Source organism: Peromyscus eremicus, chromosome X, assembly GCF_949786415.1.
Source record: "Peromyscus eremicus chromosome X, PerEre_H2_v1, whole genome shotgun sequence".
Classification (NCBI taxonomy): Eukaryota; Metazoa; Chordata; class Mammalia; order Rodentia; family Cricetidae; genus Peromyscus; species Peromyscus eremicus.
In genome coordinates this window covers 81,354,300-81,369,397 of record NC_081439.1, presented here as the reverse complement: position 1 = coordinate 81,369,397, position 15,098 = coordinate 81,354,300, and the positions used below count along the sequence as shown (strand labels likewise).

The 15,098-nt window shown below is 42.0% G+C and overlaps 1 protein-coding gene across 3 annotated transcripts; it reads left to right on the top strand.

Moving 5' to 3' along the window:
• The first annotated feature begins 2,224 nt into the window (after nt 1-2,224).
• Tspan6 (tetraspanin 6) lies at nt 2,225-14,387 on the top strand. 3 transcript variants are annotated; one of them, XM_059250881.1, is made up of 10 exons: nt 2,225-2,308; nt 7,947-8,013; nt 8,123-8,225; nt 9,304-9,492; nt 9,797-9,871; nt 10,696-10,794; nt 11,212-11,346; nt 11,689-11,772; nt 13,379-13,485; nt 14,196-14,387. In XM_059250881.1, exons 4-9 carry the CDS (start codon nt 9,481-9,483, stop codon nt 13,445-13,447), a joined length of 474 nt encoding a protein of 157 aa, XP_059106864.1. In that variant the 5' UTR covers nt 2,225-2,308; nt 7,947-8,013; nt 8,123-8,225; nt 9,304-9,480; the 3' UTR covers nt 13,448-13,485; nt 14,196-14,387. The 3 variants fall into 3 exon arrangements, with proteins under 3 accessions (XP_059106864.1, XP_059106863.1, XP_059106862.1); XM_059250880.1 differs by having other exon boundaries at nt 7,947-8,225; XM_059250879.1 differs by lacking the exons at nt 2,225-2,308; nt 7,947-8,013; nt 8,123-8,225 and adding an exon at nt 8,301-8,409.
• Nucleotides 14,388-15,098: the final 711 nt, after the last annotated feature.

Below are 15,098 nucleotides of genomic sequence, written 5' to 3'. Positions count from 1 at the left end.
AAGCAAGGCCACATCTGCCTTCAGCCTAGTTTTGGGCATTCATCTCATTACTCTTTATTCCCAACACACTGAGTTTCATCCCTCCCTTTGACACTTTCATGATTCTGTACACACAAAATTCCTTCACAAATCCCTCCCTCTTTTCTTGGTCAGTTGAAAACCGGATCTCCTGAGAAGCCCCAGCTCAGTCACTCAGAGGGAGTTTACTTCCCTTCTTTTGCTTCCCACAGCACAATTCACATATATCTCAATTACTGCATGCACATCACGGTTATTGCCATTGTCCTTGACTTATGTCTGACCCCTAATAGACGGTGAAGGCCTGTATTGTGCCAGGTTCTTGTCTCCACTCTTCTTTATATTTCCAGCTCTCAACAGAGAGCCTGGCTCAGGCTAGGATATTTCAGAAGGCCTCAGGTAAGGGCATATGTGAGGGGACAGCATTCCTGGGAAGCACAAGGATGAGTAGTATGTGTCTCGCCCAGAAGAGCTGAGGTTAAACACACACACACACACACACACACACACACACACACACACTTCTGCAGCACCTACTTTGTGTAGAAAATACTATACCTCGGAGGAGTATACAGTTAAACAAAACCACCTCTCTCTGTGTTTGGTTGGAAAGAAAAGATGATAATACAGACAAAACACATGCTAAATTTATTAAAATTCAGTATCATTTTCAACTTAAGAATGTTAATATGGCTGGGGTGGTGGTGCTGGGGTGGCGGGGTGTAGGTGTGGGTTGGTGGCCTTTAATTCCAGCCCTTGGGAGGTAATCCCAGCACGTGGGAGGCAGAAGTAGGTGGATCTCTGTGAGCTTAAGGCCACCTTGGTCTACAGAGCAAGTTCTAGGACAGCTAGGGCTGTTACACAGTGAAACTCTATCTCAAAAACCTAGAAAAAAAGAATGTCAACATGAAGCCTTTAAACATTCAATAAGGTTTGTTCTCTTAAAAATACTAGATAGTTATTTGTCTTCTTTTTGTGATCTCAATGAAGCTCAAAGAGGTTCATATATTCAGACTAAACACACACACACATAAAAATAAATAAGGTCATGTTCTTCGAATCTAAGATTGTCTTCTAATAAAAAGTACAGACCCAGATATTAGGATGGAAGCTGAAAGATCAGAGAAGCAAAGCAAGCCACAGCCACCACCTATTACCTCACCAACTCCACGAATCCTCTGACTAAAATCCTCTGCCTTAGCTCCTGTTTCCTCACGCCTTGTATACCTTTCTTCACCCTGCCATCACTTCCTGGGATTAAAGAAGTGTGCTTCCCAGTACTGGGATTAAAGGTGTGTGCCACCACTGCCTGGCTCTGTTTCCAGAGTGGCCTTGAACTCACAGAGATCCAGATGGATCTCTGCCTCCTGAGTGATATTCTTAAAGGTGTGTGCCACCACTGTCTGGCCTCTATGTCTAATCTAGTGGCTGGCTCTGTCCTCTGATCTCCAGGCAAGTTTATTAGGGTACACAATATATTAGTACAAGGCCAGGTGTGGTGGTACATGCCTTTAATCCCAGCACTGAAAAGACAGAGGCAGGAAGATCTTCCTAAGTTTGAAGCCAGCCTGGTCTAAATAGCAAGTTCAGGCCAGCTAGGACAACATACTGAGACCCTGTCTCAATAAGTTACAAGTGAATAGAAAAGACAGACATAGAAAAGACAATTAAAGAAGAAATAGTGGGAACATGCAAGACATAATAGGGAATAAAAAGATATAACCATTCAGGAAAGTAAGCTTTGACATTGCATATGTTGAGCAGTTGATAAAATTATAATGTATAAGATGGTATAACACCCAATATTAAATTTTAAGAAAATAACTGGGAGGTGTTTTTAAATTTTATCTTATGTGTTTAGCCAAGGGAAAGTGAAGGCATGTTAGAAAAAGGATAAGAAAGTAAAAATGCTAAGGTTATTATGTGAATAAGAGATAAAATATACTCTGACTTTTTTTACTGGTTTCAAAGACAGAATAGGAATGCCTGAAGACATTATGTAGCTCAGATTAATTTATCTGTTTTGTGACAGTGTAATACTAGAATGATTTAGACAGTTTTTATTTAATTTAAGTAGTTGGTCCTTGAGTAACTAAATAAGCTGTTACTCCTAGACCAGCCATGATCTTACTGAGCCATGTGCTAAACAGGGATTGGCTGAAAACTGGATGAGGTCATCAATTAAGCATTATGTCCTAGGTGCTCAGAGGGCTTAAAAGGAGGTGCAGTGGCCCTGCCCCACAGGCTCTTCAGTAGTTTCTGAACATCTAGACATCAGGATGTAGAGTAGGTGAGTAGGTACTTCAGGAACTGACTAATGGTCTAAGTTAATATCAGAAGGTAGTCAGACTACAAGTACTAGTGTTAGAGGGCTGGGATGTGGGAGGGAGAACATTGTCACTGAGTTGGGGTGAAGGTGGACTTTGAGGAGAGGAAATAGCTTTAATGTTCAAAGGTTGGCAGGGAATAGGAAGCAAGTCTTGTTCAGAAGATAGTCCTATTGGGCTTGGTGTGGAGCAGATATTTCATGCTTGCAAGGCAGTGGGAACGAGTTAAGATTTTGTTTGAGGGTTTAATAGGGTTAAGGGATTGGGGTGCCACAGAGGACATCTGACTTTAAAGTGAGTTCTTGTTTATGATGTTTCCCATGCCTGATGTCTGCCAAAGAAAACCATTTAAACCTAATCTTGAAGGTTACAGGAATTTGATAGGAAAGAGACACAAATCTCTACTAAATGTTGAACACAACGTAAGTAACAAAATATTTAAGGAAAATATTTTCTTACATTTTTGGGATCGAGTATATTCTTCTTGCCCAAAATGCGGAGAAAATATCAGATTGAACTAGAAAAAGAGAAAGATTGGAGTCTCTACCTTACCACTCAGAGACGGTGTTACTACATAAGTGACTGGATGTTAGAGCCAAGGCGAAAGCGGAAGTTCTCCCTCCCCAAGAGCATGGTGGAACTGGGGGCAGCAGGCCCTTCAGGGACTCTGCAGAGCACCTATTTGTGATTCAGAGTCTGAGCAGGAACAATCTTGGCTCCATCTGACTCAAGATAGCTGTTGGTTTTTATATTAGTCATGTCTCATTTCAGAGCGTGCCCTGTGTCTGATGAAGGAAGCAGAGGTACGCGGGGCTTAGTCTTAGGCAAGTTACTCAGCCACTCTGAACCTGGGTTTTCACCTGTAAACCGAGGAGAGTAGTAGGTTTGAGCTCATAATAGGAGCTTTGTGATGTAGGCAGGAGGTAGCGGGTAGCAAGGGCTTAGCTGCAGTGGTTGGTACAAGGCACTCAGTACTGCAGCCAATAGTACTTGAAGGAATACATTTATCTTATGGCTCAGAGAAGCATATGTCAAGCTGCTTTAGACGGAACTCAACTGTCATTTTGGTTTGGGATCCAGACCCCAGCCTAAATGTGAACTAAACTGAGCTTCTGGATTTGGTGGCACGGCAGGGAGAAACTGGGTGTAGCAAGGCAGGAGGCCCTGGTACAAGGTGTTGTGGCCATAGGAATATTAATTTCCATGTCAGCTTTCGGTTTAGTTTGGCACTGACCGTCCTTCAAACAAAGCAGCGTTGTGAGTGGCAGAGGAAGGGGGAAGGAAAGTCAACACATTCTTGGAAATAAGATGTGCCTTTTAGCTTGGGCTGTTTTGTTTGTGCTTCAGCCACAGAAATATTACTTTGCTCTCAGGCTTACAATGAAAATTCCTCCCAGGCCATGGAACAAATCTAAACTTCAGAGGAAACCTTCTTTTCAGGATGACAAGGAGTTAGCGAGACTTCCTTTGATGTTTGTTGTTTTTAATACAGGACTCCTCAGATAAGGCCAGTTAGCTTAAGAATGAAGCTTTACATAGACTTAACAGCCGGGTTCCCTCAGATGCCCTTCTGTAGCTATGGTAAACATTTTAAAAGCTGGATGTCTGCAATATTTCCTGGTGACTTTACCTCAAAGTGTTTATAGGAGTATGTTCTCTCCCCTCCCCACAGACACACACACACACACACAGACACACACACACACACAGACACACAGACAGACACACACACAGATACAGACACACACACACACACAGACACACACACAGACACACACACACACAGACACACACACAGACACAGACAGACACAGACACACACACAGATACAGACACACACACACACAGAGACACACACACAGACACACACACAGACACACAGACACACACACAGATACAGACACAGACACACACACAGATACACACACAGACACAGACACACAGACACACACACAGACACACACATACAGACACACACACAGACACACACACACAGACACACACACAGACACACACACACAGACACACACACACATAGACACAGACACACACAGATACAGACACACACACAGACACACACACACAGACACACAGACACAGACACACAGATACAGACACACACACACATAGACACACACACACATAGACACACACACAGACAGACACACACAAACACACAGACAGACACACACAGATACAGACACACACACACAGAGACACACACACACAGACACACACAGACACAGACACACACACAGATACAGACACACACACAGACACACACACAGACACACACAGACACACACACACATAGACACACACACAGACACACACACAAAGACACACAGACAGACACACACACAGATACAGACACACATACACACACAGAGACACACACACAGACACACACAGACACAGACACACACACAGATACAGACACACACACAGACACACACACACAGACACACACACAGACACACACACATAGACACACACACACAGACACACACACAGACACACACACAGACACACACACAGACACACACACATAGACACACACACATAGACACACACACACAGACACACACACAGACACACACACAGATACACACACACAGACACACACACAGACACACACACACAGACACACAGACAGACACGCACACAGATACAGACACACACACAGATAAACACACACATTTACACACACAGACACAGACACACAGACACACACACAGACACACACACAGACACACACACACAGACACACACACACAGACACACAGACACACACACACAGACACACAGACACAGACACACAGATACAGACACACACACACATAGACACACACACAGACACACACACAGACACACACACAGACACACAGACACACACAGATACAGACACACACACACAGACACACACACACACAGAGACACACACACAGACACACACACACAGACACACAGACACACACACACAGACACACAGACACAGACACACAGTTACAGACACACACACACATAGACACACACACAGACACACACACACAGACACACAGATACAGACACACACACACAGACACACACAGACACACACACAGACACACACACAGACACACAGACACACACAGACACAGACACACACACAGACACACACACAGACACACACAGACACAGACACACACACATAGACACACACACACACACAGACACACACAGACACAGACACACACACATAGACACACACACAGACACACACACAGACACACACACACACAGATACAGACACACACACACATAGACACACACACATAGACACACACACACAGACACACACACAGACACACACACAGACACACACACAGATAGAGACACACACACAGATAGAGACACACACACACAGAGACACACACACACAGACACACAGACAGACACACACATAGACACACACACAGACACAGACACAGACACACACACACAGACACACAGACAGACACACACACAGATACAGACACACACACACATAGACACACACACATAGACACACACAAGACACACACACAGACACACACACACAGATACAGACACACACACAGACACACACACAGACACACACACACAGACACACAGACAGACACACACACAGATACAGACACACACACACACAGACACACACACACAGACACACACACAGACACACACACAGACACACACACACCCAGATACAGACACACACACACAGACACACACACAGACACACACACACAGACACACACACATAGACACATACACACATAGACACACACACACACATAGACACATACACATAGACACACACACACACAGACACACACACAGACACACACACAGATACAGACACACACACACAGACACACACACACAGACACACACACAGATACACACACAGACACAGACACACAGACACACACACAGACACACACACAGATACAGACACACAGACACACACACAGACACACACAGACACACACAGACACAGACACACAGACACAGACACACACACACAGACACACAGACAGACACACACACAGACACACACACACCACACACAGATACACACACAGACACAGACACACAGAAACACACAGACACAGACACACAGACACAGACACACACACAGACACACAGACAGACACACACACAGACACACACACAGATACAGACACACACACACAGAGACACACACATAGACACACACACAGACACACAGACACAGACACACACACAGATACAGACACACACACAGATACAGACACACACACAGACACACACACACAGACACACAGACACAGACACACACACAGACACACAGACACAGACACAGACACACACACACACACACAGATGCAGACACACACACAGAGAGACACACACAGACACACACATACATAGATACAGACACACACACACAGACACACACACACATAGACACACACACAAAGACACACACACACAGACACACACACAGACACACACAGACACAGACACACAGACACAGACACACACACACAGACACACAGACACACACACACACAGACACACACACACCACACACAGATACACACACAGATACAGACACACACTCCATTTTCCATGCATTTGTGTATCACATCTTTGTAATTTGGGGATAAAACTTAGTATAAACCCTGGCAATGAAGTAACTCATTTTCCAAGTGTTATTTCCTTGGACTGCAGACATCTGGTTGGGTGTTATAGGAACTGGTCCTAGGTCAATATTTAAAGTGCAGGAAAGCTTTGCATGATCAAGTCAATGGAACTTTCCTGTTCTCTGTTTCTGTGGTAGCATGTGTTTCAAGCAAAATTTCAAGTAGAAAAATTTGGGCATCTACTTGTTGTCCATGAACATATAACCTGGCTGTTAAGTCTGTATTGAATATAAAGTATATTTCATAGAGACTGATATTGCCCTGTAGTGATAGCACACACTTAACGCAAAGAAACCAGTCCTCAATATGTATTCTTTGATATAAAATATAGATCAATATGTTCATAATACATAACACCAAAGCAAGAACCTACACACATAATCTAGCAGGAGAAAATAGCATTTTTCACTCTCACATTTTAAATGTCTGGATATCCAATTATAAAACTTCACTGCTGTGTCTCACTGTATGGACAAAGGGACATATAAATTTGTACGATTGGTGTTGGTTTCAACTCAGTTTTCCAGAGATTACAATCTTTCATGAAAGGATATATTTTTTATGAAAGAAACAGGAATATATATCAATCAATATATTGATGCTGAGTCTTTGTACTAGTCTAAGTCTAGACTAGAATAGTCTCCCCCCGCCACCCCATTATTACTCTCCTCCATTTCTAGAAAGAAAACACTAGGGGATGAACTAATGCGTCAGGAAAAAGGGAGATCAAGGTGCCTATATCACTTCATTAATTAATATGTATTTATGTACTTTTTATGTAAGTAATAGAAACTTGATTAGAAGAAAATATCCCTACCCTGTTCCCATGAGAAGCAAAAATCGTATCCAAGTGGAGGGCAATCTAACTTTTGTTTTTATTCTTTTCTTTTAGGGCACTAGGGACCTGGAAGGCTGGCCCTTCCAGCACTGCGGGCAGTGATAGACAACTTAACGATGAAGTAAAAAAAGACTGGGGGACACTAATGGGTGGGAGGCGGGAAAGATTCCATGGGAGGAACAAAAGAATGAAGCAAGCTCCACTAGAACCTTTATATAAGTAATCTCCAGCAGGGGGCGCTCCGAAATTGTCGCAACTTTCCGGACAGCCTCCTAGACTTGACCCTCTAGAAAATCGTAGCGTGTTTCCGGCTCTTCTCAGTTGCAGATACTCGTAAGTTTTCGGCAATTTCCGGGGAAACTCGGGAACTCCCGCGCCTGGCTGGCTCGAGTGTTCGCCCCGTGCGGAGGCGCAGGGTCTCGGGCTAGTCATGGCGTCCCCATCTCGGAGGCTGCAGACTAAACCAGTCATTACTTGTTTCAAAAGCGTTCTCTTGATCTACACTTTCATCTTTTGGGTGAGACACGGGAACGGCTGGGGAACCCTGGCTTAGGTGGTGGGTGTGACTCTGAGCAGAGAACCTCAGGTCTGGAGTGGGATGAGGTTTGGGCGGCTATGGTTCCGGAGACCCCGGCGCTGGGGACGAGTGGTCTAGGCCACAGTGCTGGGGTCCCTGAGATTGGAGCTGGGGCGTTGTAGCATTGGCGCTGGGATCTTGATGTGAGGTGCCTGGTTGAAGTGGGACCCAGATGTCTCAGGAGATCCAGGTCGGAGAGAGAGATGAAGAACGGAGTTAAGGCTCCTAGAGCACAGATGGTGTCTCTGAACCTTTGGAGATGAGAGACTTGTCTCCTTCCCTTTGAGGGGTCTTTTGCATAATAATATCTCTCTTTTCACTGCTTCATAAGAGGGGAGTTTTTCACAGGTAAGTATGGTGTGATTCTATTCCTGCCAGTCTATCCTTGGATTTTTCTTTTGTGTACCACCCCTTTGTATCCTATGTCCATCCCTAAATTGGGGATGGGGATGCAAGAAGTTTCTGGAATCCAGAAATGCTTTTGACCCTCCCCCTTACAAGATGGCTTTCTTTCTCTGTCGGGAGTAAATTGCTTAAGGAAATTTTGATCTCTAGACGCGTATGCCATTGGGTATGTGTTTTACACAATAAAACAGATGTATGCAATTTTGAGAAGATGCCTTGTCCATAAGCTTCTTTTATTTGCAGAACCCTTTCCTGCATCATGGGCACCTGCCCTCCCCCACCCCCATCCCTTATCCTATCACACTGTGGCAACCAGACTGCTAAAATTAATTCTCGCACACGTTGTGTCTTAGACACTTACTGAGTTTGTGATAGAAGATACAAGCTTTTATGGTGCCTAATGGTTTCTTTCTCTGATTTCTCACGTAGATCACTGGTGTTATCCTTCTTGCCGTTGGCATTTGGGGCAAGGTGAGCCTGGAAAATTATTTTTCCCTCTTAAATGAGAAGGCCACCAATGTCCCTTTTGTGCTTATCGGCACAGGCACTGTTATCATTCTGTTGGGCACCTTTGGTTGTTTTGCTACCTGTAGAGCCTCGGCATGGATGCTAAAACTGGTGAGTCCTTGATTTCTTTAGATTATTCTTGGTTTTCCTAGAAAAGTCTCACATGTGCAAGCCTGGCATCTTTGTTTCTCAGAACTGACCACAGCTGTTTACACTTTTTCCCTTTCCTTATGAAAAAAAAACCTAACCGTCCCATTACTGGCTTCCATATTTAAGTAGACATTTTATTCCTGCTTTCCCTACCCTTTCCAATGAAAATATGTTGAACTGGTTGCACAGAATTCCACCCCCCTCCCTGCAGCTGCTGAGTCTTGTTGTACTAACTTGAATTTTTTTTTTAATTTTTATCTTACAGTACGCGATGTTTCTGACACTCATTTTCTTAGTCGAACTAGTTGCTGCCATTGTAGGATTTGTTTTCAGACATGAGGTAAGCCTGAATTAGACAATCCTACCGTGTTAAAATTTGCCCTCTTATCGCGGGTAAATTAAGGAGCACAGTTCGTCAGCTTTCATTAATTTTAAAAACCCCTTCAAGCTGTATTTCAAGCTGAGCTTTCAATCTGCATCTGACAAATAGTGAATTTCCAGTAAAAATTCTGACATGCTTGTAGTGTAAATGAGCATTCAAACATTTGTAGAATGATCATCACTAGAAGAAAATGGTACCACAGTCACACTAGCTTCTAGTTGTAATCTGGTGCACAAACACCTTTTAAAGTGGACCTTTATAACATTACTAATAGGAAAGTAAAATACAAAGTTTATAACAAAGTTAATACTATCCCAGAAGTCACATATTGAAAAGATCTAATTAATGCAAATCATTGCAATCTTAATAATGGTGTATTAAAATCAACTGAGCATGGCACTGTTGTGAAGCCGTTCATCAAGTAGGGAGGGTGTGTTCAAGTGCCCTTTGAACTGTCAGTGCGGTCTTCGGAAGGAAAAAGTTGCAGCCCCATTGGATAGGCATCAGACTTGTCTGTGGAGAAATATTTAGGCTGAAGGCTGAAGGCTAAGTACATGCTCTCATAGCCCCTTTAGCTTGTAGGTATTACATTGTAACACCTTACTTAATAGTCCTTTCAGTCAAACGATATCCCTTAGTAGACAAAATTGGACCATGGAAGTTAATTACCACACATCAAAGATCTAACCATTGGGCAGATATGAGAATTTCTTATTTGCTGTAGAAGAATCAAAGTATTTTCTTGAATGCTTGTTGATTGGCATTTTACTTTTCTGATACAGATTAAGAACAGCTTTAAAAATAACTATGAAAACGCTTTGAAGGAATACAATTCCACAAGGGATTATAGAAGTGAAGCTGTAGACAAGATCCAACGTACGGTAAGTGGGTAGAGCTGGTGCCTTTTCAAGAGGGAAGCACATTCCTTGTTGCTTCAGAGGAAAGGCTGGCTGGCTCTAGGCCGCCAGCTGTTTCCCACTTGTGTGGAAAACCGGTGTGGGGTGATACTACATAGCTCTGTGTTATCCTACCTGCGTGTCCTTGTTCTCTTCCTCTCCACTTACATCATAGACAAACACTGGTAGTGCCAACTACGACAGGGCAGTAAAGCCGGTCAAAGACTTTGATGCTTATTGTTCAAGTGCCAGTCTCTTGAATTCATCAAGAAGAGAGATTGCCGAGTACATTACCTATTGTTTGGGTGACCTATTATAATAGAAGATGATGTAAGATTAACTGTTTGGTTGCAAACCAGTAATATGAACGGCTACAAATACTTTTGAAATTTTTTTTTTCAGTTGCATTGTTGTGGTGTCACCAATTACAGGGATTGGAAAGGTACTAATTATTACTCAGAAACAGGGTTTCCCAAGAGTTGCTGTAAACTGGAAGGTTGTTTTCCACACAGGGATGCAGATAAAGTTAACGAAGAGGTAAGGATCCTTTTAGGACTTTTCATTTGATGGTATTTGAGGATTGAATGGACACAAGTATTACTCGCATGAATATACAGATCTGAAGTTTTCGGGGTAGCTGGTACTTGCATTTCATACAACTAGCAAGCGACTTTCCAATGCACAATCCGAATGGTGGAACTAGTTGAGACTGAGGGTAGATGAAACAGTCTGGGTTTCAGGAAAATGATAATCCAGGGCTAATAGTAGTTCACCACCATGTTCTGGGGACAGCTGACTGATCGAAGTAGTAATTGCCAGGAAGAAGAGGAGAGCTTTCTTGGTTTGTACTGAAACCAAAGTCTTTCCCTCTGCCCTTAGGGTTGTTTCATAAAGGTAATGACAATTATAGAGTCGGAAATGGGAGTCGTGGCTGGAATTTCTTTTGGAGTTGCTTGCTTTCAGGTAAACTTTCTTTGTTCTTTTGAAATGTCTCATTCTTGTAGGGATAAGAAGGTTTTTGTTTTGTTTTGTTTTTGATTTTGTTTCTTTGAGACAGAGTCTTACAACGTAGTCCTAGCTGTCCTGGAACTCAAAATTAGACCAGGCTGTCCTTGAACTCAAGAAGATCCACCTGCCTCTCCCTCTCAAGTGATGTAATAAAAGGCATGTGCCAGCACACCCAGCTGGGTTTCATTTTTAAGACATGAAAGTTTTGCTTCGGGGACTGGATAGTGAAGACGATGTAAGAGAAGTCTCAGTTCTCACAAAGCAGTCAGTTGTTCATCACAGGATAGCAACCCTCTGGCTTTTCTTATGGTGAAGTCATGGGACTTAATTGGGATGTATATTATTGATTTTGATTTGTAATTGAGTCATTATTTAGTTAATTTTTTTAAGTGGAGGATTTCCTGACTCCTGTGTTTTACACGACTACAAATAACTCTAAATTTTAATTCCCATCGTCATAGCCTCTTAGCCAATCATGCCTTGAATCTATAAAAGTAAGACTTAGAATTTAATCCTACCAGTAAGTATACAACATACATATATACATACACGTGTGTGTGTGTGTGTGTGTGTGTGTGTGTGTGTGTGAGAGAGAGAGACAGAGACAGAGACAGAGACAGAAACAGAGAGAGACAGAGAGAGAATGGGGCTTGAACCAAGAGTCTTAGCAATAGTCAAGCACTCTACCACTGAGCCACGTCCCAGGCCCAGCACATATTGTCAGAAAGCAGTTAACTGTGAGAAGACACACTACCCTCATAGCTGGTCGAAAGATAAATTGATAGGAATCTTGCTTTTATTCTGTGATCAGTATCAGTCAGGGTTCTAAAACTTTACTGAAGTCTTTTTTTCCCTGAGCTGCAACTGGCTGATGGGTTGTAAATAGATCACACAAATCTCTACTATAAATTGAATTTCTTCCTCCGAGTTGTGCTGTTCACTGTAGCATGAAAAGTTTGTGTATGATTTGGAGTGAATTTTTAAAGTGGGTGTTTTTTTTTTACATTTAGCATTATAGAAGTAAGACTAGTGCAAGGCTAGTCTCAATATATTTACAGAGTAGCATTCCTTACTATTTAAATCTGCACCAGTGTAACAGCTACTAGCCACCTTCAGTCTAAGGAGTAGATAAAAGTAAAACTCCAGCTGTTCTAACTACGTTTAAGTCCTCTGCAGCCACATAAGGCTAACGTCTATTGTACTGGACAGCACAAGTGCATCCAAGAAATTACTTGTCCACATTGGTTGGGATTTTACTTGATAAGATGTGTATTATAAACAATATGTTCATTTTGTTTTCAGTAGCTGACCCATGACTCCTGAGTTTTCCCTTAGTGAAGGTTGTGAAGTTCTGTGTCATGGTTAGTAGAAAAGCTTTTTAGGGTCTTTGAATGTGACCTAGGCACTGCAGAAGTAGCTACCTTAATTAGTCAGATGGAAAAAAAAACATTAAGGAAGAAAATTATTGGTGAATTACAAATAAAATGAGAATACATTCATATCCTGAGCTCTTTAGTTCTTTATACGTGTATGTTTAATTTTGTTCATATTTTCTCAACAGCTAATTGGAATCTTTCTCGCCTACTGCCTCTCACGTGCCATAACAAATAATCAGTATGAAATAGTGTAACCAGTAGACACACGGGCTTATTTCTCTCTTACTTTAAGGTGCGTTCAGTTTGGTTTTTAACCCTGTTCATATTGAGATTATGGTAGCTTGTGCATATGAATTATGAACTAAGTTTTCCAAGGTCTTCTCCAGTAGCTTATTTAAATCTTCTTGTTGGTGTCAAGCACTGTTTAGGTGGGTCAGGGTTCTAGTTGCAAGGCTGGTCTAAAAGTATTAAGGTAGCTTATCCGTGCTTGCTTTTTCAAGCATTTGTTCAATGAAAGAGCATGTCTGAATTTAAGTGCTCATCTACACATGTCAACCTAAAGATCACAAGAGGTCTCCTTTCTCATGTATGTTGACCTAGAGTAGGGAGAAATAATCTAACCTTGACTTTTAATTTGTGAACTGTTAGGGGAAATACGTTCTGCTCTTGATTAATCTTGGCATTTCCCCTAGATCTTAATTTTCATTCACTATACCTAATCAGTGCTTAAGAGTGTTGCTTGGTTGAAAAATATTTTTGGTAGACTAGATTTAGATGTATGAAATTCATCTGGCTTAAACCAGAAACCACATGTTGGGGGCAATTGTTACTGGCTGAATTAATCTCTCGTGTACCTGTCATATTTTAATTGGGGTACAGCCTGGGAGCTTATGGGGAAGTCTTCATTAGTGGGAATAGATCAGAATGCAGGCAAATGCAGATGATGACATTTAGGTAACAACTCAATTGACCTTTCTTTTTCTTTAATTTTTGGATATTAAGGTTGAAGGTTACCCTTATGAGCTATCATCACCTGGATGGAGACTGGCATCTAATTGGCCTGATAAACAGCACCAGTAGGCTGATTCATCAAGATATTTATGTATTGTGGTCTATGTCCATCTTTTGCCCTATTCATATATCCCTGAGTCTCTGAAACACTGGAAGAGCTAGTAAATTGTAGATGAAATAATACCATGTTTCCCTTGAATTTTATTTCTCAGTGTGGGGACTGTGAAAAGTGCTGTGAATTTGCTATTTTGATTCAGTGTTGATGGAAATTTCACCCATATGAATCTGCTGTTGCTGTAGTATGATAGAAAATTGGCCTCCCTGAGTGGGCCTCTAACTAGTCAAGACTATGTGGCTTGATTGTCTAATCTGCACCAAGAAGGAAAGTGTTTCATTAGTCTCTGCTCATAGGCAGAGTCATGTTGTATAATTTCTTTCCAGCTAGTCATCAGATGGTGCCCATCATTAGCATTCCTGGATGGTGGGAACTGTCTCAGGCTTTGGGTGCAAAGCATTGAAACTAGGAAGCACTACCGATGTTCTGTGACACATCTGCTTTCAGCACACAGTGTATGTAGTTTTGTCTCCAAACTAAGGCATTTATACCGATTATACTTTGTTATTTGAAAGATTATTATTACTTTTATGGTATCAGAACTATTGTATTTTCTTTATGCATTTAATGGAACTTACCTTGATTAACTTTAGCTAGATCTTCCTTACCAAGCTGAAATAATAGTTCACATCAACTGTCAACATTTTGGTTAATTTTAATAGTGTTCGTTTTGGCTTGTATCCTTGATTAATAAATATACATCCTTTATACAATAAACACTACATTTCCTCTAAAAGAATTATTTTAATTTTTAGAAAATCTACTAGAATGGTTGTTTT

What these genes read in the sequence shown, in the direction of transcription:
- Tspan6 (XM_059250879.1), top strand. Translation starts at nt 8,323, where the DNA reads ATGGCGTCCCCATCTCGGAGGCTGCAGACTAAACCAGTCATTACTTGT. An exon ending in CGGCATGGATGCTAAAACTG is followed by an intron (nt 9,493 to 9,796) that starts GTGAGTCCTTGA and finishes TTTATCTTACAG; the next exon opens with TACGCGATGTTTCTGACACT. An exon ending in TTGGAGTTGCTTGCTTTCAG is followed by an intron (nt 11,773 to 13,378) that starts GTAAACTTTCTT and finishes TTTTCTCAACAG; the next exon opens with CTAATTGGAATCTTTCTCGC.